Source organism: Balaenoptera physalus, assembly GCF_965194825.1.
Source record: "Balaenoptera physalus genome assembly, chromosome: 1".
NCBI classification, from domain to species: Eukaryota; Metazoa; Chordata; class Mammalia; order Artiodactyla; family Balaenopteridae; genus Balaenoptera; species Balaenoptera physalus.
In genome coordinates, this window is record NC_138882.1 from 194,056,990 (window position 1) to 194,081,550 (window position 24,561).

The window sequence follows — 24,561 nt, forward strand, 5'->3', positions numbered from 1 at the left end:
GTGGGCGGGGCCCCGCTTTTGCCTGACCGCCGCCTGAGATCCACGGACAGGACCCCAGTTGCTGGCTGCAGGCACTCGGCCTCGATGTCACCACCACTAAGGAAAATGCCGTGTGTGGGGAAATGGGAGTAGCTTAGGTCCTGGAGCTGGAGGTCTGGGACGACACCTGGCCTGACCGATGCCACTCGGGTGACAGCTGGGCGCCTTAGCTGCCCTCTCGGAGCCTCTTATCCATATCAGAGCAACGTAGGCTTAGACGAGAGGCTTGCTAAGGCTCCTTTCAGGGCTTGGTCCCTAATGAGCTGCCTTTGGCCCTATGGACCTCTTTCCTGAAGCATCCAGAATCTTCAACCTTCTCCTCCCCTGTCCCAACCCTATTGAATCTTGGTGAGTGAGACAATAGAAAAAGCAAGAGGGCTGGGAGACCAGAAATACAGGCCTTTCCTTCCCTCCCTCCCCGCTCCCACTCTGGCCTCAGCTGAGAGCCAATTTCAGAAGCAGCAGCTGTGGCCACCACACACGTCCCCTCTGGCCACCCCCACAGGCTGCTGAGTGCCAGGACCCCGTGCGGGTCCCGGACTCCGATGGGTGGGTTGGGTGGGGGGGTGGTGCCCATGTGGGGCCCCGCTGGGCACGCTCACCATAGTGGGTCATGGACGTGGACCTGGTGCTGAACTGGGGACAGCCCGGACGTGTGAGGAACTTGCGCCGAAGCTCCTCCATTTCAGACAGGAAGCCGCTGTCCTGGGGGCTGGTGTCCTTGTTGAAATCTCTCTGAGGAGCAGGAAAATGAGACCAGCAGGAGAAGAGGGACCCGGGAAGCCCCTCTCCCATCTGCTGGTGGAGCGCCAGGGCCTGGCCGTGTGTGCCGACCACCGTGGGCTGTCTCCTCCCGGAAAGCTGGCTGCTTGATGAGGGCCGTGGGGACCCTGCTTTAGAAGTTGCAGTCGGCTGAGCCCAGAGCCAAGTCCACTTAGGAGGCCCCTGGGGAGTGGGGTGGCTCTCCAGTCTCCCCCAGCGCGTGGTACCTGCCTGAACCTTCCCGCCCGCGCTGTCTCTTCCTTATTTTCTCTCCTCCCCATTCCCTCCTTCTCAAGACTTCCCTAAGGAAGGCTCAGAGCAGACACTGCATCTTCTCTCCCTGTCTCCATCCACTCCCAGAATCCACCCACTGTAATCCATCAGCCAAGCTGATTTGGGATGCTCTTATCAGCCCACCACCCTCAAGGCCTTTCATCCAGTGGGAGAAGCAGGTCATCTCCTGATGACCTGCATGTGGCCGGGCCATCCTTTCCTCCCGAGACTCCGTACCATCTTCTTGTAGTAGCGGTTGATGGCCTGAGCTGACTTGCTGAGGGAGCGCTCTTTTTGGCGAAGTTTCCATTCTGGGGTCTGTTCGTCCCGGCTGGCCGCTTGCCGTAGGACGACCAGGCCCTTCTCTATCCAGTTGGGCACCAGACTTTTCTTCTTGGGCGTGCTGGCTCTGATCGGTAACATCAGGAACGTGGAGCAGAGGGCCAAGGTTAGCCACCTGAATGATGACGTGGACCTATCCTCCGGGTCTGGAGCAGGGTGTCGAGGGGAACACAGCCCCAGTCATGGATGTGCAGGTCCAAGCACAGGCCGGGAGAAGACCAGCTTCCCAAGCTCCACATCCTAAGGGGTCCTGGGAGCAGTCTATGACAGCACAGATGTCTCCATAGAAACAGAGAAACAGCGCCTGTCATCTGTCTTAATTTTCTGCTGGGAAGGGGAACCAGAAGCTTCTTCGCTGTACACACAGAATGTTACAAGCACAGGAGAAGTGCCCCAAGGCGTTAGCAGCCCATTCTTCTGTTTTCTTTTTTCCCCATCATTAGTATTTCACCTTATTTAACAATCTGACACTGTGTCAGTGGCTCTGATGTGAAAATTCAACCCTTTCAATTAAAGTCCACACTTTAGACGTATTTCTTAACACCTGAATACTGTATGTACTTCTTTTTTAAAAATAGAATTGGGATAGAGGAGAGAGACTTACTGTGATTTTGCTAAATTCCCACCATCTGATTCTCGGACACGCAGGTCTCAGGCTTGCAAAGGACACAAAGAAATGGTGGTGATGTTTCCCTGCATCCAGGTAGCTACTTGAAAACTTTTCTTTTTGGCCACTTCATGTTCCTCAAACTGCAGTTTGATGTCGAAAACACTCTCTTCAGTGAAAGCAGCCAGACACAAAAGACCACATAGTGTGTGATTCCATTTATCTGAAATGTCCAGAATGGGCAAATCTACAGAGACAGAACACATTGATTTCCTAGGGCAGGAGGGAGGGAGGAACGGGGAGTGACTACACGTGGGTCCCGGGGTTCCTTCTGTGGGGGGATGAAAATGTTCTGAAACTGGATAGTGGTGATGGTGGCACATCGCTGCGGATGGACTAAATGCCATTGAATTGTACATTTTAAAATGGTGATTTTTATCTCAATTTAAAATAATAGCTGTAGTTTGAGCTCATATTCTTTCAGCCCATCCTTCAGGGGGAATGGAAAACGCCAGCCCCTGCAGGCAGCATGTAGAGCTGTGTTTTTAAGCAGCCTCACTTTCTTTCAAGGGAACCAAGGTGCCTTCCCAGAGTCCAGTCCCCTCTGGGTCACCCCGTGGGTCCTCTACAGCTCTGCATGGCCTCCTCTCGCATAACCATTTGCTAGTCTGGCCCAGCTCAGAGTTTCAAGGGAAATCGGAGTATTGCTTTGAGTTGAGGTCTCCCGCCTATTTCAGTGTCACCTGCTGCGGCTTTTTCCCCATTCCACTCGAGAGATGTTTCCAGGCATGCAGTTCTCAGTTCTGCGTCACACAGAAGGTTGAAACTGCCATCTTGGTTTCCACTCCTGACTGTGGTCTTGAGTCTAAAAGGAGAGGGTCCCTCTTAGAATCAGAGGCTATGAGAGCCGGCAGGGGACCGTGTGCCATCCTGGAGGGACCTATATGAACAAATGTGTGAATGAGAGCGAAAGAGAGGCAACACTGCAAAGATTTTGGTGCCTCATATCCCATGTCACTAGAGATAAAGACAGTACAAGGGTAATCCTGCATCACAAAATAAATGGAAGAAAATCAAATATTGATCATTCCCAGATGGTTATATTAATGCTTTCTTTGGGATCTATTAAATTCTTTCCTAATTTCTTCTTCATCTGTTTTGATACCTCTGCAGTACTAGGGCCTCAAGTCTGTCTGTTGAGTGGCTCAGCCCTGGGTAAGAGGCAGCCTCCGATCCCACCCTGCTTTATTTATTGGATGTAGTGTTTTACATATAGCAATTTGGTACAGGTGATCGAGGGTCTTGGTCAGATCCTCTTTGTCTTTTTTTTCTTTTTTGCCACACCTTGCGGCTAGCGGCTAGCGGGATCTTAGTTCCCAGACCAAGGATCAAACCCGTGCCCCCTGCTGTGAAAGTGCCAAGTCCTAACCACTGGACTGGCAGGGAATTCTTCAGGTCCTCTTTGTCTTACTGATTTTTCCCCCATCATCTGCTGAGAAAGGGGTATTGAAATATTCCAACTAGGGTGTGGAACTATTTCCCCCTTCAGTTCTGTAAATTTTGCTTTATGTGTTTAAGGGATCTATTATTGGGCACATACACATTTAAGACTGTCATGTCGTCCTCATAAGTCAATTCTTTTATCTTTATGAAAGGTCTCTCTTTTATATTTTTGGCCTTAAAGTCTATTTTACTGATATTAACATAGTCACTCTTACCTTATTATGCTCCCATTGTATGGTATTTTTTTCCATACATTCATTTTCAATCTACTTGTGTCATATTTAAAGTATATCTTTTATAAATAGCATATGGTTGGGTCTTGTCTTATTATTCACTCTGATAATCTCCTTTAATTGGAGTGTTCAGCCCATTAATATTTAATGTAATTATTGATGTGGTTAGATTAGGCCTACCATTTTATTATTTGTTTTCTCTTTGCCCACATGTTTCTTGTTCTCTATCCCTCTTTCTTTATTTTATGTATTTGTTGAATATTTTATAGAATTCCATTTTAATTTATCTGCTGAACATTCAGATATACCTCTTTGCGTTATATCTTAGAAGTTGCTCTAGGTTTCACAATATACATCCTTACTTTTCACAGTTTAGTAAAGTTAATATTGTACCACTTTATGTAAAAATATAGAAATCTTGCACCCAATTGGATCCTTAACCCTCTCCCACCATATTTTAAACTATAGTTGTCATAAGTATTACATCTACTTATACTGTATGTCTCATAAGACAATGTTATAAATTTTCCTTCTAACAGTATTTCAAAGAAATTAAGAGGAGAAATAGTTTTTTGTATTTACACATATATTTCCCTTCAGCCTGAAAAACTTCATTGATCATTTCTTGTAATGCAGGTCTAGTGGAAACAAATCCTCTCAGTTTTCCTTCCTGTAGGTATATATTTATTTTGCCTTGATTCTTGAAGGATATTTTTGTGAACATAGAATTCTTGGTTGACAAGTGGCTTTTCTTTCAGCACATAAAGGTGTTCCGGATTCTGGTCCCTATAATTCCTATGAGGGTCCTGTGGTTATGCAAATCGTCATTCCCTTGTAAGTCATGTTTAATTTTTCTCTAGGTGGATTTCAAGATTTTTATTTTTATCTTTGGCTTCAATTTGACTCTGGTGTGTCTAGGCATGATTTTTTGTGTGTGTGTTCATTGTTTTGGATTTTGTTAACCTCTTAAATCTACAAATGTATGTTTTCTAACAAATTGAAAAGTTTTCAGTCATTATTTCTTTAAATAATTTTTTCAGTCCCTTTCTCTCTTCTTCTTTGGAGACTCCAATTACCCATATCTTAGCTCTTTTAACATTGCCCCACAAGTCCCTGAGGTTCTGTTCCCTTTTTTAAATCTTTTTTCTTCTTCTTCAGACTAGGTAATTTCTAATGACCTGTCTTCAACTTCACTTCCTCTTACCTCTCTCATCTTGAGTCTGCTATTAAACTCAGAGATTTTTAAATCCCAGTGATTTAAAAGATTTTTTTTTCAGTTCTAAAGTTTCCATTTGTTTTTTTCAATATTTTCTATTTATCAGCTGAGATCTCCTATTGCCTCATTCATTATGAGAGTACTTGCCTAACCAAGCATAATTATAATAGCTGCTTTAAGTCTTTGTCTCACAATTCCAATGTCAGCGTCATCTTGAGGTTGCCCTCTGTTAATTTTTTCCCTTCAGAGTGGGTCACATTTTCCTGGTAGAGTAATTTTAGATTGTATCCCAGACGTTGTGAATGTTAGGCTGTGGAGACTCTGAGTTCTGTTATATTCCTCTGAAGAGTGTTGATGGTTTCATTTTAGCGGTGACTCACATGGCTAAACTAAGACTGCAAGTCTGTCTTACCTGCAGTGGACAGCAGCTCCAACCTCAGTACAGATTGTTCTGTCTGTCCCAGGCAGGTGTAGTTTGAAGGGCAGCTAGAGGCTTGGGCAGTGTTTATACACAGGGTTTGAGGGTGCCCTCATCTGGCTCTCTTTCCTGGCATTCTTCCTTTGCTGTCCAATGGCCGTGCTTTCCCTGTCTCTTTCCCCTGGTTACTTCAGCCAGAGGGACCACAGAGGGGGACCTTCCTGTCAGATGTTTCACCACCCCACCCTACACTGCAGCTGTGCTTGTCCTCAGAGAAAAGCAACCAAAAGGCGAACTCACCCATGCCCGTCGCTTTCTCCAAATTTTTACCTCCCTCCAAAATATTTCTGTTTTTATCCTCAGGCATGCTCAGTAGTTATATTTTGCATTTTTTACTCTAGTTTGTAGTTGTTTTCTGTGGGAGGCGTAGGAGGGTCCCTCTTACAGGCGCTCATTCCCCCATTTTGAAACAGAGCCCCCTGGGTCCATTTGGGACATCTCTCCAGGGTCTCATAGATGAACCTCCAGCAAACCTACTGAAGAACGGGTCATGGTGCCCAACAGCAGGGAGGACCTGGTGGAAAGGCCCTCACCTGGTGTGCCCGCCTATGGGCCAGCATGAGCAGGTGCTATGGACTGAATGTCTATGTCCCCCTAAAATTCATATGTCAAAGTCCTGACCCCCAATATGGTGGTTTTGGGGGGCAGGGCCTTTGGGAAGTGATTAGGGTTAGATGAGATCATGAAGTGTGGGGCCCATGATGGGATTAGCGCCCTCAGAAGGAAAGGATGAGAGATCTCTTTCCAGCATACATGCTGAGGAAAGGCCATGTGAGGACACAGCGAGAAGGTGGCGTCTTTGAGCCAGAATCCAACCAACCTGGCACCCTCATCTCAGACTTCCAGCCTCCAGAACTGGGAGGAATAAATGTCTACTGATGAAGCCGCCCCGCCGGTGGTATTTTGTTATATCAGCCCGAGCAGACTAAGACAAGAGGGATCCTGGGAAAGTCACCAGAATGGCCAGAGCTGCTGAGATGGGAGAAGCAAGGGCTCCTGGCAGGAGGGAGAGCCTGTGGGTGTGATAGGAGAGTACCTCCATTTGAACCCAAGCAAAATGCAAGTAAATATTTAACACAATATAGATGGTGATGGAGACTCAGGTTTGCAGGAAGGAACTTTGTTCATCCGTTCAACATTACTGCCTATCAAATGGTCACCAAGCAAACACTGCACTAGGCCATGAATAGGACCCAACCACCCAACCTGCCATCCCAAGCTCACAGGGCTGTGGGGACCCAGGCAGAAACGGTTCATTGGATACAGTTTGGGAAGGACTAGCTGAGCTTTGTCTGAATAGTGCTTTTCAAAACCTTAAAGGAGAAAGTGCTTCCTCAAGGAAATGAGTGGCATCAAAGCATCTTCTCTTTATTTTCTTTTTTTGGACCAAATACGAGCTAAAAGATAACATTGGTGGCCAATTCTGAGTGGAGACAGATTTTTCATGTGACATCTGGGAAATAGAGTGTGTTGCCTTCATAGATGTAGAGGTAACACATCACCTGCCCAGAGCTCAGCTGGCCAGATGCTCTTCTCCGGTAGGTGGGCAGCGGGGGCGGGGCTGCCTGGTGTCCTCCTTGTCGTCCAGGCCCTCTGACCCGGCTCTCCAGTTCCTGCACAAGAAGGTCCGAGATGGCCATGCCCCGGGGAGGGTCCATCAGGTCACCGCCGTCAGCAGTCTGTACCCAGCAGCCTCTCCGGGTTTCCTGAGGACGTCAGGTTGGGGACCCACACTGGGGAGCGCCCATAGCCACGCTCCAGACGCCAGGGTTGTCTCCCCCTTGTGTTCAGGTAGGATTCTCTACAGTGTTGCCATGCATGACGTGGACATAGACGTGGATGTTGTCAGCGCATTGCCTGGAGAATGCGCTCCAGAGACCACGCTTGCCCTGGGGAGCACTTCCTGCCCTGGTGAGAGTGCGGCTTTCCTCTCAAGGTCCTCCCACCGCCATCTAGGCTGTAGCCCCAGCTGGCAACCCTGTACAGGACGCCACAGCCCCCGGCCCCCAATTTGAGGGGCAAGTACAGTGATGTGGGACATGATGCATAAAAACGGTTTCGGGGGGTCGCGGTTGAGCCAGGTGGCCTCACTGAACCCCTCAGCCGCTCCCCAGAGGCTCTGTGAAGAGGTGTCGTGCTGGAAGCAGTTCACAGCTGTGAACTTAGAGATTCGTTCTTTCAGTAAACGTTCCTCCGGCCCCGGCTGTGAGACAGGCCGTGTGCAGCCTCTGAGGGGGCACAGGCCCCTGTCCCGAGGAAAGGGCAGCCGGTGGGGCACGCAGAGGCGCTGTGGGCAGCCTGGGGAGGCCGGGGGGCGGGCCTGGGATGTTCTGAAGCAGTGATAGCGCCACTCACCCCTGAGCGGGGCCCTTCTGCTGGCCTCCTGGTGGTCACCCCAGCGACCGCAGTCAGCTGGCTGGCGGCCTGCCGGCAACGGTCTCGCAATCACGTGGGTTCTCTTCTGGGTGGTCTCAGGGCAGCCCCTCCTCGGGTCTCCCCGGCAGGGTGACCCCACTTTTGACGGCATCTCAGGGCCCCCAAGAGCACAAGAGTGGAAGCAGCCGGGCCTCTCAAGGCTTGGGCCCTGAGCTGGCACGGCACCATTTCCGTGGCATTCTGTGGGTTGCGGCAGGTCCCAGGGGAGGGGACTGCCCGAGGGTGTGAGTACCAGGAGGTGGGGACATCGGGGCCACCAGTGCAGCGGACACGCACAGTAAGAGCTGGTCAGACGTCGGAGGGAGGGCGGGAAGAAGGGCTCGATCAGGGACTGAGGCAGCGGACAGCAAGGCGCCCTGGGGGGACCGGGGTCAGCTGTGTCACCCTGAGTGGCAGGAGATGGGGCAGGGAGGGGGGCCGGAGGGGCACCTCGTGGTTGTGGTCGGGGGCCTGGTCTCTCCAGGCCTCACTGGAAACGTACGTGGTAGGTGACACCCGCGAGGCTCACCTGTGTGCGTGTTTGGGCCAGGACCGAAGGTGACGCCTGCTCCCCAGCCGGCTGGCTGACCAGGTGTGAGGGAGCCGCACGTGTGGGAGACCAGAGGCCGCCTGGGCCAGCACGTCTGGGGCTCCGGCATGGGGGGCTTGTCGTGGTGTGTCGCGCTGCTGGTTCTCAAGAAGAAGTCCTGTTCTGCTCGGCCCTGAGCTATAGCCCGTCTCTCGTCCTGTTGGAGTGAAGCGCCTGAGTCGTCTGGGCTCTCGGCCTTCATCCCCCCACCTCCATTCTCGTGCCTCTTAGTTGCCCTGCGGCGTGTGAGATCTTAGTTCCCCGACCAGGGATCAAACCCGCATCCCCCGCATTGGAAGGCGGATTCTTTACTGCTGGACCACCAGGGAAGTCCCCAAAGTTGTTTGTTTTAAATAATCATTGGCACTGTATGTATTTTAGGTACCATCCTATAGGTGTCCCTTTAGGGTTATGTGACTATACCCCGTTGCCTGAAGCGCCATAAAAAATGTTTTAGCTCTGAAGTCTGTAACATGATAGTTACTCCAAATTCCTGGCATTGGGTGAATTTCACGTGTCCTTGAAGAAAGTGGCTGGGGAGGGAGACCAGACGACCCCGGGGGAGGGGTGTGTCAAGTAGAGTCTGTGGGCCTCCCCGGCGCACCGACCCAGGAGGCCCATGACCTCTTCATGTCCCCATGTCCCCAAACAAAGAAGGAATGTCATGTACCTGGTTGGGGTCTAGGTTTTTGCCCTCACTCTGTTTAAACACACTCTGTCCAAGGAAAGAAGCTCCTGCAGTCACCAAAGAGCAGCTTGTCGGGACACTTCAGGTGGCCACAGCCTCACAGCACTCCTGGTGGAGCCGGTCAGCCATGGACCTTTGGCATGAAGCGGTCGAGGCCTGTGTGGTCAAGACAGAAGCACCATGAACCACGGCACGGTTCGAACCCGGGACCCTACCTGAGATCTGACAGCCCGTCCCCACGAACCCAATGCTGAGAGAGATGGGACCTTTGGTGACATTATCCTTTAGAGACCGAGGGTGTTTCGTTACTGGGGTAATGGGATTGCTTAGGGCATGATGTCAGAGCCAGGAGGCAGAGGTTGGCACTGCTGCTCTGTTTGGAGCCTGGGCCTAGTGAGTGAGGGACGCCCTGCTGGCAGGGTCTGCTCCGCAGGGGGCCTGGGAAGAAGGCAGGGCAGGAATTGGACCTCGTAAACTGGCCGGAGGCTGCAGCTCCCGCTCTGAGCAGCCCTTCTTCTGCGTGGTGAGCAGAGCAAGGCTGGTTCAGCATCTGAGACCATGTGCCAGGCACCCGGAGCAGGCTGCAGGTTCCCCTGGGGCCTTGGGGCAGTTGTAGCAGTCTTTAAAAACCAAACAACATTCTTGAAGCATCTGTGAGTGTGTGCACAATATATAATGCAGCACTATTCTTAGGAAATGTGATATTAAAGAATCATTTTTTAAAATTCTTGCCTGAGTATAGCCTTTCTCTTTGGGTGCCCATGGGGAGAGGCAATGATGCGGTTTCCTCCCGAGGGGCCGTGGCCTCCTCTGCCCCCTGGTGGCTGCTCGGGGGAGTGTCCCCAGAGCACAGTGCCTTGCAAAGCGCCAGATCTGCTCTGAACCCAGGTTATCTTTCAAAAATTACATGTCAGCCTATGGGAGATGTTTTTATATATTTGAACATAAGTGTGTATTTTAAAAGTACCCTACTTTAAAAAAAAAGGTTTTTTTCCAACAAAGATACTAAAATCGCCTTGTGCTGAACACGCTAGCACCACCGTGCTCGTCGCTCAGAGGGCTTGTTTCAAGTCCCTGCTGTGATGTCTGTGGCAGTCTCTTTCTCATTAAGCTTCCCGAGAGCCCTTGTTCCCGTCCAGTCCTGAGGTGCTGGCATCAGGGATGCGGATTCCTGTCACCGCAGTGGGGCGGGGGCACCTCACTGTTACATGAGGTTGACGGCTCTGGGGAAAGAGCCGAGAGGTGCGGGGAGAAGGGGGCACCCAGAGCCCCGCCCAGGAAGCTGGGGCCAGGGAGGTGGGCGGGGCTCCATCTCGCCTTGTCCCGCTAGGTTTCAGCCCCACGTCTAGAAAGACCCTGGCCTACCTCGAGGTTGAACGGGTTTTGAGCCCTCCTTTTGCTGCGACAAGTCCCCAGTCCCTTATTCACAGGTCTGACATCCAGAAACCTGAGGCCTGGAGGGACGGAAGGAGGCCCGATGCCCTGGAGCCTGAGCTGGGCTGAACCGAGCTCCTGAGTTTTGCAGAGGAACATGAACTTCAACTCGAAACAGCTGGAGGACTGTCTACAGGGACTCCCGGAAGATTCCTAAAGTCGGACCCGGCCCCTGCTCTTAGGAGGCCTGAGGTGGCCTGTCCCGTGAGCTTAGCTGGCGGTGCTCGGACAGAACCGGGTGTCGGTCCTCTCGATTCCCCGCGGGGCACACGGCTCTGAGGCGCAGGGGAGGATGGTGCCTGGGGGTGCATCACACTCACCGGAAACACGGGACAAACCCAGATGGGGCGCCCGCTGGGTGTGTGTGTTGGGGGGTGTTTGTGTCATATGTGCTCTCGTCTTTGTATCTGATTCAATCATAAGTGTCAGTCATCGGAACGTGTGCTTTATTATGTTACAAAACCAAAAATTCCCACCAAAACACAGCTAAAAAAATAACACATTTTCCCAAGATTACATTCCCAAGAGAAGGTAATAATATGGTTGGAATAGACCCATCAATACCGCTTGAAGAAGCATCGCCTTACGTTAACGACAGGGGTGGTGTTTTTTTAAACCTTAAAGTGTTAAAGTGCTTTCACCGATGAAACAGAAGCAGACGTTTGTGTCTGCAAGGCTGGCATGTCCGAGGGGACAGCGACACCGCGTTCTTGGTCCCTGCATGTTGGGGACCAGGGCCGCTGAAGAAGCCACCCAAACCTGGGCGGGGTGACGGCCCCCAGCAGCCGGGAGGAGCTGGTGGGGACCGGGAAGCTGTGCCCAGCCTGCCGGCGTCCATGAGGCCCGGCCCAGCCCTCTCCCGGCCGCTTCCCTCCTGCCTCTTCACGCTTCACAGGTTTATCTTCTCTTGATCTTTGAGTTTTGTGCAGCCCGTCTTCGCTCCTGTTGCTGTGCGTGTTCCTGCGACCACGAGGAAGTCCCCACCGGCTCAGTTCTCACGGCCGCTCCGCCGTCAGCTCCGGGAGCAAAGGCCCAGGAACCGTGGGGGCTCATCACTTGGGCCGAGGGGGCGGGAGCCTGTGCTGGGCCCTCTGGGAGGATGCGCCTCCCCTCCCGCCGGGTTGGGGGTACGCCCGCCCCGTGCCTGCACGTCGCAGCCCCCCGGACTTCAGGAGCACCCTGGGGCCCCTGCGGCCTCCCCACCAGCCGACAGGATGAGCCTGAGGGACAGCCCCGGGGGCCCCGGGGACTCAGCTGCTCCTCGGTCAGGTTCGTGGGCCCTAGGGGAGCTGGGGGAAGGGCCTGCAGCTCCCGACGGGGCATGACTTGGGGGCCCAGCGCGTGCCACTGGAGCGAGAGCCAGACACCACGGCAGCGGCTGGGGCCCTGGGGTCAGACCCAGTCCTCTGTGCTTCACTTTCCTTGTCGGAACCGCAGGAACAGTGTACTTACCCTGGGCCTTGTGAGGGTGTCAAGAGGAAACGGGAGGGCCCACCGGCCGGCCCGGCACCACCAGGGGGTGTGTCCTGGTTGCCGGGCGACTGCAGGCCCCCAGGAGCTGAGCCCCCCCCCCACCGTCAGGCGGTTGTGGTCTGTTCCCCGTGGCTCTCAGGCCTGGCTGCAGGCGGGGCCTCCTGGGTGCTGAGGACACCCCCTTCCGCCCCCAGGGGGGTCCCCAGGGAGCGCATGGTGGGGGGAGGGGGTGTTACCCTGGACGCAGGCACCTGCCTTCGCACAAATGCCTTTTTAAATAAGTAGAGCTGCTGCGCAGTGTTTACACTCGATGTCAAGGATGAAGCCCTGGTCTGGAGGCCTCCTGCCAGCCGGTCAGGGGCAGAGCTGACCCTGGGGCTCCGTCCCCTGCTGGCTGGTCTCTGAGCCACTTCGTACAGCTGACACCCCTCTCTCTGCCCAGTGCCCACCTCTGAAGAGGCTGGGAACCTAACAAGGGAACTGGAACTTGAGCACCCAGTCTTGAGAGCTCGGCTTCTGAGTGGACCTGCGTGAGGTCCGCTGCTTCCTAACTTCCCCGGGCCGGGGGTTTGGGTGGGGTGGTTATAGCAACAGGAAAACTCCCAAAGGGCGCCTAGGGCTCCATCTGCACCGCCCACTGGCCTGGGGGCCTTGGACAGGAGGGCCCAGACCGCAGGGCTAACCACAGGGACCCAGGCAGAGTGAGGGACAGAGAGATGCTACGAAAGTAGAAGGCGGCATCTCAGCGTACACATTAGTCAGGAGTCCCTTCATCCCACCCGCCTGGGACAAGGGGGGTTGCTTCATCCCCTCTCCCACCACCCTCTGTGGTCTTGTTTCCGGCCCTGAAGTTCTCCGGCTACAGCGGCTCAGAAGGCTTCTTGCAGATGGAAATGGACCCATCAGCTAGGGTGCTGACGCTGTCTCCCCCCAGCCCGCTGACTCCTTGGGGTGTCCCATAAAGGCCTGGACCCCCTCCACCTGCCTCAGTGCTGTCCCCACGAGGACAGGAGGGCCTCTCCAGCACAGAGCCGGCCTCCCAGGGAGCAGAGTGGGGCCGTGGCTGCAGGCGGTGGGTCCTGCCCTCTACGCCTGCCTCCCATCCCGCACGTGGAAGCTAGTGACCTACCCCTGCCTGGTGTGGACCCCGCCTGGTTTGCCCCTGGGCTTCCTTAGCCCATCTTGTTTACACAGGCCTGGGAAGACGGGCATCCCGCTAGGCTGACCCAACGTGAATGTTAAGAACAAAAGTTAATAAAATAAAGGCTCACCCACCATGTAGAAAAGGGCATCATTTTATCAAATATTGACACTTTCCAGTGGTCTGGGGAGCCTGCTGTCCGTGTCTATCCTAAGAGGGCCACTGGAGAGAGGGGCTGCAGCCAGCGGTGTTGACACGGGTGCTGGCTGGAGGCCGCCGACCAGAAGCTTCCTTGCCTCCCCGATTCCAGTGAAACTCTGGTTTTTGTTTGGGGCAGGAAGTGGGAGGTGGCTGCAGTGGGCTTTGCACCAGCGGTCAAGTGTGCAAGGGCAGACTGACCCTCAAAACCAGCAGAGGGACGGCCTCAGGCAGAGACGTAGTCTGGAGCCTTGACCCGAAAACAGGAGTGTTTAGGAACAAGCACCGAGCCGTGTTGCTACCCAGAGCCAGAGACATCGAAAAATACTTTTTGGCAGTCGGTCAGCAGAGCCCCCAGGAAGGCAAGGCAGGGAGGGGGAGGCCCCCCGGACCCCTGGAGGATGGGTCCTGGGCGCGCACCCTCAGCGCAGCTCCGGGAGCCCCTCCTGACGGGCATCCCCCTGCCCAAGTCCCTTTCCCGGCACAGCCCAGAGGTCCTGCCTCCCAGGGCAGTTGGTGACAAAAAGGAAGCAGACATCCGGCGCGGCTCCCGGGGCTCTCTGCCCTCTGGGTCGGTAGCACCGGGTTGCGGGGCCCCGGACGTGCCGGCCCCCCCTCAGTTGGCCTCGCTCTCCGTGAACTCCTCTTTGATGGACTGTTTGCGGGACTTGCAGTCCGGGAGGTCGAAGCCGAAGTCGGCCCACTCATCGGGCCCCGCACCCCCAGCCGGGCCCCCGCGGTTGGGGATGGTGATGGTGTGGCGCACGCGGAAGTGCACGGCCTCCATGACCCGCTGCCGCTGCAGCTCCCCCGAGCCCCCGATGGCGATGGTGGCCGCGTTGCCGCTGGAGCGGATCAGCTGCTGCGCGCCATAGTCGTGGCTCTGCTTCAGGTCCTGGAGGCCCCTCCAGATGGTCATTCGGTGCTGGTCCGGGATCTTCAGGGCCCCCAGGTCCTGCAAGAGCAGCGCACACGGCCGCCCGTCAGAGGGCTCAGCGGCAGGCACTGCCCTCTCTCCCTCCCGCCAGTGACTTCGCCTGCCCCTACACAGCCATCGTGGGACCCCCCCAGGAGGGAGGCGAGGGGCCCACACCCCAAGGGCCACCTGTCCGGGCACTGGACGGTGTGGGGGGAGCAGGCAGTGCGGGTCGAAGGAGGGGCAGTGCTGGGCCCGCCCTGTGCCTGGTGGTCTGGCCGCACTGAATTCCGCCCCAGACAGGCGGCAGGAGAGCTAAGAAGTGACGTGTGGGGACAGGGGGCGCTGAGGTCACTCCTGGGCCCTGAGCACAGTCAGAGTGACAGATGGAGCTGCCCCCTCCCCGCACACCGGGACCTGGAGGGCAGGCGGGGCCCCTCCCGAGGGCAGAGCAGATCCTCAGGCTCCTGTCGCCCGTCCCTCCCCCGCCCCGCCCAGCCAGGCAGAGCATCAGCTGGTGAGGCAGGGTTAACATGCACTGAGCTAGCCCAGTAGGGACCACCAGGGATGGGTCGAGAGGGCATTAGTGGACACACAGCAAGGCAGCCCTCTGAGCCACTGGCCCCAGCTCCCTCTGGCAAACCCGCATCTCTGCCCCGTGGCCTTGGCTGGGCACGAGCCTGGACGGGCCTCTGACCCGGAGCCGGCTGCAGAGCAGGGGCTGCGGAGGCTCCAGCCCGCTGAGCTGGAGCCCGCCTCCCCCCCCCAGGATCCGGCCGACAGCTGTGTCTCCCAGGCTCTGGCTAACAGTCATTACACTCAAGGCGACACCGGGATACAAGTGCTCGTTGCTGGGACTCTTGTTTAACCTAAAGACAAGCCCTGGCTGTGAGGTCAGGGGTCAGGATGCCAAGGGTGGGGCACTTCTACCCCGCACATTCTGGACCAGACATTCAGTTGCTGTGTGTGCACGGCAAGCAGTTTGGGCCTCAGTTTCTCCCTGTGTAAATGGCACTGAACTAGAGCAGCCCCAGGACCCTTCTGGTCTTCGCCTTCTGCACTTCTTCGTGCCTTGGAGACAGCCAGTCCCCCAAATCAAAGGCAGCTGGGCCACAGGAGACAAGACTCAAGTCCACATGAGGGGCCCGGGCGAGTCCCGTCCAGCCACATGAAGCCGGACGTCAGCACAGAGATGGGGCTGCTGGTGGGAAGGTTCCCCTAATTCTCCAGCCCTCCCTTACACGGGCAGGACAGGACACGGAGGCACTGCCCCAGCAAGGGGAGAGAGCTCCCGGCCCCGCGGACAGGGCCCTGTGCTGGCCTGGGGGTGGGCTCCCTGCACCTGCCCTGCCGGGGCCGTTACCTCTATCGTTAGGTTCTGCAGGTGGTAAATGTTCTGTAACCCCTGGGAGGTGAAATACTCGATGCAGTTTGGACACCCCAAGCCTGTTAAAAAACTGCAGAGAGAATTGGGGAAATAAAGCAGCATTAACTTCTAAGAACCTGGCTGTGCGGCCCGTCTGGGTGGGAACAGGCCGCCCCACAGGTCGCCCCTGCCCCCCGGTGGCCACGGTGTCGGGGACGCGCTCACCGGGGCACAGCCTCCAAGGAACCCCTGGCTGTTCTGCTCTCCCTCCGAGCACCTGCTGGATGCCCACTCCCGACATCCCCCTGCCCCTGTCTGTTCTCAAGACGGCAGAGCTTACAGCACAGGCTGCGAGGGGCAGCAGGCAGAGAGCGCCCCCGGGCTGGGGGCCAGGAGACCACGAGCCCCCAGGGCTGAGGTTAGTGGGTTAGCGGCAGCGGCCGGCAGCGGCCCACGTACCTGACCAGGCTGGGGTCGGCGTGGTAGGGGGGTGGCGGGGTACAGTGGGACCCCGAGACCATGGACTGGGAGCTGGGGCCGCCGTTTATCTCGCCGTTGGCCGGCAGGGCATGGCCGTGGTTGTTGAGTATCCCGGGGCCTGGGCGGGAGGCAGGTGGGACGGTCAGAGGGGGCCGGGCTGGGCGTCCCAGGCTGTGCGGGGGAGGCTCGTAATGCTTGGCCCTCCCCGAGACCGGGAGTGGACAGAGGAGACCGTCCGAGGCCGTGCCTCCTGTTCCTGGGCGGGAGCTGCTGGAGGGAGCAGCCATCGAGAACCCCGCGTGGGCCTGAGCTGGGGGTGTCTGGAGCCAGGCCCGCCCTTTGGGTCTCCCCACCACCCCGGCCACCCTGCCCGCGCCACTCACCCATGGGCCCCAGGTTGGGCCCGGCCGCCGAGCCGTGCAGGGGAGGCTGGCCCACCAGCTGGTTGACGGAGGGCAGCTTGTTGACAGCCCCGTGCGCTTTGTTCATGGGCGAGAGGACGGGCCCGTAGGACGGAGGCTGCAGGTGGCTCCTGCTCGGAAGGGACAGCTGGGGTCTGTAAGAAGCACCTCCACATATAAAGCCCCCCTGCTGCAGGGGCCTGGAGCCCCCGCCCCGTGCTGAGGTGTCAGAGCGCCCGCCTCCTCGCCCAGCCTCCCTGCCGGACGGCGGCCACACTCCGCCACAGGCCCGCTGGCAGGCAGGACCCGGGCAATGGGTGGGAGGGGGTGGGGCCCCTGGAACCGGCCCTGCTCTTGGTGGGTCGGCATCCCTCCCGCCACCGCCCCTCGCCTTCACTCGGGGGACATTTGGGCTGAGACGCCGCAGTTCAGGGAAGGCCTCCCAGGGGAGGAGACGCCAAGCGCTGCCTGGTGCTGCTGGCACCGTCCCTGCTGGGTCGCCCGGCCCCATCCTTCTCCCCCGGGCAGCTGGGCAGGACGGGGCGGCCGGGGGGCGGTAGGGGCTGCGCTCACGGCCTCTGCAGGAGCTGCTGCTGCTGCCGGTACGACTCGACCAGCTGCGGGGGCACCAGCTCCATCAACTCCAGGCTCTCCTTGACCTTCATCAGGATCTCAAAGTTCTCCCGGCCCCGCACCTGAGCACGGAGAGGTGGACCCTCTGCCCAGGTGCATGTGGGCACCGCCCAGCCCCAGCCCACCAGCACAGCGAAGCGCCTCTCCTTTCTCGGGGCTCCTCACCCCGCCGCGGGCCGGGAGTCCCCCGACCCTACTTTCCTCTCCCAGGAAGCAGGTCTGGGGGAGTCTGGTGGGTGGGTCTCCTGTCTGCACAAGCCACGCCCACCCCTTCCTACCCTTGAGACTTTGCCACACTGTCCGCCTCCCCCTTTCCAGAGCTCAGCACACTTGGGGTGTTGGGATGCGGGGGCGCTGGACAAATACGGGGCTTTTAGAACAAGGAACTCATGTTTTTTTTTTTTTGGATCTCATTCTTGAAAGACTCAAAACATGATAAGCTCACGTCATGGAGACCAGTCCTAGCAGAGCAGGTGGGGTTTTATCCGAGCTGGAATGGCCGCATCACGGCACAGGCTGTAAACTCACTTTGGTGATGTGGCTGGGGCCTGCCGGGCTGTGGGAGTGTGGGATTCCTGGCGCGTGCCCTCCCCGGTTGTGGGGAGACCTGCACTGCCCCACACGCTGTATCATTGTATCTACAGCGAGACTCCTGCGCTGGGAGCTGCGTCAGGCCAGCTCTCTCTCTCTGAGAGCTGGTTCTCCCTTCTGGGCCCTGCAGCCTGCAGAGCTCGGGGTCTCAGCTCTCAGATGTGCCAGGCTGCACCTGCCACCCTGGGGGCCCCAGGTCCCCCTCCACTCCCCGCTGCCCCAGCCTGGGGTCCGCAGACACGGCACACTCACGTGAATGTAGTAGGTTTCCTCGTCCCCGTGCCGCTTCTTCTTCACGTTGGTGCTCAGGGCAGGGATAGCAGGGGGGCTCTGTTTGAAGGCTGGCAGGGGACGGGGTGGGGCAGCTTCGTGAGCAGGCAGGGAGGAGGGGCCACGCGCAGGTTAGCCAAGCCGACCCCGCCACCCGGGGTGAGCGGACCTTCCCAAAGTGCCCCTTGTGGACAGGCCTGGAGACCAGCCGCCCACTCGGATGAGCAAATCGGGCGGCCACCCACACGGGACGGAGGGGATCGGGGGCGGCCACGCAGGCGGAGCTGGCTCTGTCCCCTGGACACTGGCTGGTGCGTTTCCCCCAAGCCCTGAGACAGGTCCAGCTGCGTCCTGGGGGTGGCCTGGCTCTGACGTTCCAGGGTGGCCCTCCACCCCCGCGCGCCCGCCCCGGCCCTGCTCACCGCGCTTGCTGGCAGCCCCGCTCTTGGCAGCGCTCTCGTTCAGGGCCTGCTGTTCGCGGAAGTGGTCTTCATCCGCTTTGCGGTCTCGGCCAGGACAGGCACAGATGCGGCCCTCGAAGGACCGGCGGCCCAGCACCTGTCCGCTGTCCAGGGGCACAGCCGGGACCGTGAGCTCTGGGGCCCACCGTCCCCACCCACCTCGCACCCCACAGGACCGGCCTTGATGGGCCGAGGGCTCAGGGCTGAGTGCCCAGCTGCTCTGGGACGCCAGGTCCCCTGCGTCCCTCCCAAGGCAGCTCCTGCCCCAGCAGCCCCTCCCAGCACGTGGCCTGCAGGGCCCCTCCCCAGACTCGCCTCCAGGGCCTGCACCGCCCCTTGCTCATGGCCTCCCTGTCTCCCCAGCAAGCCCCCCAGCAGCACGGGCCCGAGTCCCTGCCCCGATCCCTCCCCGACCCCCGCGTCCGGCAGACTCACTCCCGTGTCTCCAGGGTGATGATGATGAGGATGGGCCGCCGGTTCATGCCCCCGACACAGCTGCTGTTGCACATGAAGTTGTACAGGATGGTGGTGAACTCTGTCCCCACCTGCCACAGGAGGGGCAGGGAGAAGCTGTGCTGTCGGCACGTGGGCCCCAGTCTGCAGGGCTGGGGGCTCCTGGGCTTCCAAGCACCTGTCCCTCACATCTCTGGGTAGGCAAGGGGGTGCTGGGCCCTGTGGTCCTCTGCCGTCTATCCACCCATCCACCGTCCATCCCCCACCCACCCATCCATCCAGCCAGCCACACAGTACACTGAGTGCCATGTGCTCTGCTGGCTCTGGAACCAAGAGAGCCATGGTCTGGTTGCTCCCCTGGCACAGGCTGGGGGCTGGCCCCGGAGGCGGGGTGTGAGCAGGCACATGCACAGGCCTCTGTGGCGCAGGTGTGTGTTTTGCAAACTGTGGGCTCTTCTGGGAAGTAGGGTGCATGGCACAGCTCTGGGCAGAGGGAGAGACCAGAGCCGTCCGAGTGGGCTCCCAGCACACACACTTGTTCCAGGGAGTGTGTGGAGACAGTGAGATGTGAACCCGGGACTCTTGACCCGTGGGCATCCCAGGACCACAAAACGGGCAGTTGTCACGGTCTCTCTGGGTCAGGATGATGGCTCAGGAAACCTGGCCTTTCACAAAACTGCTGGCACATGGCAGCCGCCAGGGGGCGGGAGAGACCTGCTTTCCTGGTCCTGGAGGTGCCAGTGAGGCTCGGGGGAGGGAAGGCAGGGTGGCAACCCCTCCCCGGGCCCGCCAATGCAAGGGCTGTTCCTAGGGAACCACAGGGGGTCCTGGGGGTCCTGAGGGACCAGGTACAGTGATGGGGCCTGGAAGGAGGAGTGCCTGGAGGACTGGGTACAACTCTGGGGGGGGGGGGGGCGTGTCTCAGACCCAGGTAGAGGAAAGGTGAGGGCTCGCCGTCACCCGCCCACCCTGGGAAGCATGGCCCACAAGGCGCATTGCTGGGTCTCGGTCTCCACCTGCCATCCTGGCACCCCCATCCCACCGTCACTGGTTGGTGCCACCCCTACTTCTCTCCACCCCAGCTTTTTACCCCAGTCCGGCCCGCACATCAGCCCCAGAACCTTCTGCTGCCTTCAGGTCAAAGTCAGACCCCCAGGGTCTCTCCGCCCCTGCCCACCTCTTGCAGCAATCACCCCCAGCCTCCCCCCCACCTCTGGGCCCTGCAGCGCTGTGCCCCCAACCGCAGGTCTCTCCTCTCCCCGCGGCCCCCCAGCTCTACCCGGGCTAACTCCTCCTGACCTCAGCCCCTCCATCCCCCAGAGCCCAGGCTGGGGCGTGGGAAACGGACGGGCAGGAAGAGGGGACGCAAGGGCCGGGCTGAGGCCCAAGGGTCAGCAGGCCCACCCCCCGCTGTAAAGCCAGGGTTGTGGATGCCTAGAGAGGGCCGGAGGTGACCTCCCCCCAGCTAGGCAGTGTAGGTGGTCAGAGCCCCACCCACAGGCAAGGGAGGGATGGACATCAGGGCGAGGGAGGATCTGCACAGCTCGGGACACTTGGGAAGTGACCCGAGGGGTCTCTGCCCCGAAGCCCTGCCCCAGCCTGGCCCCCTACCTGCGGGGGCTCGTAGGGCACCATGACGCTCTGCCTGCCGGTGACAGGGTCATCCACGTACTGCGAAAGGTTGTTGCCCTCCACGCGGATGAGGTGGCTGGCGGGGGCAGACTGTCCTGCCGAGAGGGGACGCCGCTTCAGAGAGGTGCCAGCCGGGATCTGCACCCCTGTGCCGGGCGCATCGCAGCGGACTCGGGCCTCCCAGTGGGACTCAGACCCGCCGGCAGCCCTCAGGCACCCGGGGCACTTGGCCCAGCAGCCCTGCTCCCCGCTCACCTGCGGGCACCGGCACCCAAGGCCCCAGGCAGAGCTGGCAGGACACGGGACTGGGGTGGGGGGGATGCTGAGCCCCCCTGTCAGCCCCTCGCACTGGACCTGCCGCCTCCAGGAAGGAGGCCCCTGGCCAGCCCTCTCCTTCCCGGCTGGGGCGCTGGCCGCTGGGCACAGGAGGGGGTGGGGCAGGGACACTCACCTTCGTTGAAGTCCCGCCCTAGCTCGTGGTTGGGGCAGCGCTTCACGACCTCGGTCACGTGCTCCGCCTTCTTGTAGATGGGCATGGCGCGGATGACAGTGCCCGGAGGCGGTGGGGTGGACACCTTGATCTGGATGGGGCACGTCTTGGCGATTTGGCAGTAAAGCTTCTTTAGCAGAGGAGAGTACTGCAGGGGGGGGTGTGGGGACCGGGGTGAGGCTGGCTGTCCCAACTCCACACCCTCACCTGCTGTGGCTCCCGCCAGGAGTCCCGGCCACCGCATGCCTGACCCTCGGCTGAACACCTCTGGGCTTCCTTCCCTCAAAGAGCCTCTCCCCGGCACCCACCCATCAGTGTCTGGCTGGTGTGGGCTCAGTGAGAGCAGCTGCTCTGAGTGCCCCGTGCGGCCAGGCTGAGACGCTTATCCACCTGGATCTCACTGGTTGGAGAAGTAGGTACCATTAGGTCCATTTTATGGATGAGGACAGTAAAGGCCAGGACGGTGAGAAGGAGCTGCTGGAGAGCAGGGCTGGGACGGGGGCTGGGAGCCAGGTCCAGTGCGTCAAGCCTGTGAACCTTAAGCCCCCAGACTGTAGTAGTTTGAAGGGGGGAGGGTACAGCCTCATGTCTCGGGTTTTAAAAGCCTGGAGTTAGGTTTTCTGTCCTCTGTACAGAGGAAACGTGCACAGGGACTCCCTGGGCCATCCTCTGAGGGGCCAGCCCTTTGGCTTACTTCTGGCCACTGCGGGTGCGGGGCTTTGACCTTGAAGCCCCAGGACCCCCGGCCCAAGACCTTGACCCAGGGAGGATCAGATGACTCCTGGGCCACCTGAAGGGACCTCCAGGGTGAGCGCCCAGAGGTCCAGGTGGCCCACCCAAGGACCCAGGCCGGCTCTCACGAGTTCAAAGTGACCCTTGATGGAAGGGTCCCTTGGAAACACGGGTGCCCACTCGTTTCCAAGCTGGCTGTCCCCCAATGACTGGCTCCTGGGGATCCATCAGGGCTCCTCGTGGCCCCATCCCCCACGGACAGTGGGGACATGAGGGTCTCAGAGTCCCAGGACGCTTCCTGTCCCCATGCCACGCCCCTGGGCCCCCCACAAGCCCCCGGGGACTGAGTTACTCCAGCCACAGGGTCCTGGAGAGCCCCCCATTGCATCCCACTATGGTCGTCAGGGAAACTGAGGCCGGACACGGGGCTGCTGCAGACCAGAGGATGAGCAGGTCTGATCCCACCTTTGCCGAGGAAGCTGGGGCCTGACACCCTGACCCTCTGGCCAGCAAGGGACACGATGGACCCTCAGAGCCTCATACTCCCAGCAACTCCAAGTCCGGGAAAAGCAAGGGAGGCGGCGCTCAGCCTGAGCCCAGGAGCAAGGGGCCCCCGCACCTCGGAGCCCTTGGCCCTGAGCAGTGCGAGACGTCCTTCCTCTGATGAGCTGAAACCCAGCTGGAAATGCTGACCTGGGGTGGGGTCTGAGGGGGCTCGGGGACAAGCCCGAGCTGGGGTCTCCCTAGTGGTGTCCTGGGGGATTGGGACCCTGTCCAACTCCCTCAGCGATGACTTCAGGACGAGCCCCCTTAGGCCCCTATCGTGGAAGGGAATTGGATGCCCACAGGGCTTGTCGCCTCCCGGGCGCCCCATCCACCTGTGCCTGCGACCCCGCTTCGGCAGGGTGGGACATCCCCCATGGGTGTAGGTGGGCCCTCAGTGGGCTTGGGGTCACACAGCGGGGCAGTTCTGCTTCCCAGGGAGGTGACCACTGACCTCCTGGGTCCCCACCGGCATAGATGCTGCCCCTTCACTCCCCAGAGCACCAGTTTGGGAGATAAGCTGAGCGTCCTGTCCTGAGGGCCGTGCCCAGGGCAGCAGTAGCCCAGCCCAAAGCAAACACCAGTTGCCAGTTTAGTGCCCAGCTCTCTTGTCCACCATGTGCGAGGCTTCGGGACCCGTCCCTGACCCGAGACAAGTGTGCAGTTAGTTTCCAGAGGAAACTGCCTGCTGAGTGCCATGGAGGAGCTCCAGGGGCCTACTTAGGGGACTTCCTGGAAGCGGAGGGCCCCACAGGGAATGGCGGGCCTCAGCTGGACTTCAGGGACCTGAACACAAGCAGTCATGGAGGGAGAGGCTGGGACCCCGAGAGCCGTCCACTCAGCAAGCCCTTGTTGAGCGCCCAGTGTCTGCCAGGCCCTCGGCTCACTGGGGAAATGGACAGAGCCCCTCAGCCCCCAGAAGAAACCAGACTTATGGGAGGCTCACGCCTGAATGCCACGCAGCCTCACCGGGGCCTCCTGCAGCGTTGGTGGATTCCAGAGGGTGTTTCTTCCCCTGCAGGTGTCCCACCTGCCTGCGGAGGGTCCAGCGAACGAGCTGACCAGGGCTGGGAGGGGCGTGTAGAGGACCCACAGAGAGCTGGCCTGGGCTGGGGGGTGGCCAGCAAGGGGAGAAGGCGTCGGAGGCCTGGCCACTGTGTTGCGGTTCTGGCTCTGGGTTTGATAGCTGGGATGCCTTAAACCACTGGACACCTCCCCGCGTCTTGATGGCTGGCCTGTGATGTGCTGCATAAAACAGCCCTGAACCTCGCCCACTGTGGAAGCGCCCGCACATGTCCCCGTGCGTCCTCGCCTCCGGTGAGGTGGCTCCTGGCCTCTGGTGTGAGCAGGGGCAGCGGGTCCAAGTCCAAGGCTGTGGGTGGGGAGGGATGGAGCCGAACGGGCCCCCAGGGGCACCAAGGCCCTGCAGTCCCCTCTCCGATGTCGACCAACCACCGCAGGCAGCCCCAAGGAGGGAATGGAGCCAACAGGGAAGGGGCCAGGCTCCAGGCGCAGCCTTGGGAGGTGCAAAGCCGCAGCCCCCGGCCCCCTCCCCAGGCTCCGTGACTGCCGCCACGTGGCTTCAGAGCCCCCGCCCCCACCAGCGCAGCCTGTCCCTCTGGCCTGCCTGCCCCAGTCCCACTGGCCACGGCCTCCGGAGCTGTGGACGCCCCGCCCCCGGGAGGAGCTGCGGGAGCTGTCCCTGGTACCGCGGGCAGCGGCCGCCTGACCGCCCGCCCCGCCGAATGCCGAAAGCTGCAAGCCGCAAGCCGCTGGGCTGGGAGCGCAGAGGTGCCTCGGGTGCCTCACCCCGGCTGGCTGGCGACGAGCGTGGGGAGAGGAGGCTCCTCCCTCTGCGTCCCTGGCCAGGCCCCCGATGGCCTTGGGTGGGCCCACTCCCCGTAGCGGTGTCCCCAGCCCAGTGCTGCCCTCAGCTGGCTGCCCACGCCGCCCTTGGGCACACACCCGGTCAGGCCCCAGGCCCTCGGCCCGGGTTGGACCCCCGGACGCCCAGGCTGGCCCAAGTCGGGCAGCGTCGGGGGGGATGCCTGAGGTCTAACCCCACCCTGGTAGCATCAGGTGGTGACACCTGCGGCCGCTGGGCTGCAGGGCAGGAGGGAAGCCTGGGAGGGGGAAGGGGTAGGCCTGGATAGCCAAACCTGGGGTTGAGGGCAGGGTGGGACCTGGAGGGAATGAAGGAGC

The 24,561-nt window shown here is 59.2% G+C and overlaps 2 protein-coding genes across 6 annotated transcripts in view; both read right to left on the bottom strand.

Moving 5' to 3' along the window:
- The window catches only part of CCDC27 (coiled-coil domain containing 27), a 32,682-nt gene extending 19,489 nt beyond the window's left edge, over positions 1-13,193 (bottom strand). Inside the window, exons 1-2 of the mRNA XM_082458872.1 lie at positions 1,270-13,193; positions 642-774 (exon numbers count right to left, since the gene is read on the bottom strand). Of these exons, the coding sequence (XP_082314998.1) occupies positions 642-774; positions 1,270-1,497 (361 nt within the window). The 5' untranslated portion in view covers positions 1,498-13,193. The remainder of the gene's footprint in view (positions 1-641; positions 775-1,269) is intronic.
- A 138-nt stretch (positions 13,194-13,331) lies between these two features.
- The window catches only part of TP73 (tumor protein p73), a 68,508-nt gene continuing 57,278 nt past the window's right edge, over positions 13,332-24,561 (bottom strand). For 3 of the 5 annotated variants that reach the window (XM_082462860.1, XM_082462864.1, XM_082462863.1), the window contains exons 5-14: positions 21,046-21,232; positions 20,574-20,689; positions 18,945-19,054; positions 18,471-18,613; positions 18,031-18,119; positions 17,128-17,249; positions 16,537-16,709; positions 16,133-16,271; positions 15,671-15,764; positions 13,332-14,346 (exon numbers count right to left, since the gene is read on the bottom strand). In XM_082462860.1, the coding sequence (XP_082318986.1) occupies positions 14,008-14,346; positions 15,671-15,764; positions 16,133-16,271; positions 16,537-16,709; positions 17,128-17,249; positions 18,031-18,119; positions 18,471-18,613; positions 18,945-19,054; positions 20,574-20,689; positions 21,046-21,232 (1,512 nt within the window). In that variant the 3' untranslated portion in view covers positions 13,332-14,007. The remainder of the gene's footprint in view (positions 14,347-15,670; positions 15,765-16,132; positions 16,272-16,536; positions 16,710-17,127; positions 17,250-18,030; positions 18,120-18,470; positions 18,614-18,944; positions 19,055-20,573; positions 20,690-21,045; positions 21,233-24,561) is intronic. The other 2 variants (XM_082462861.1, XM_082462862.1) reach the window with 2 other exon arrangements.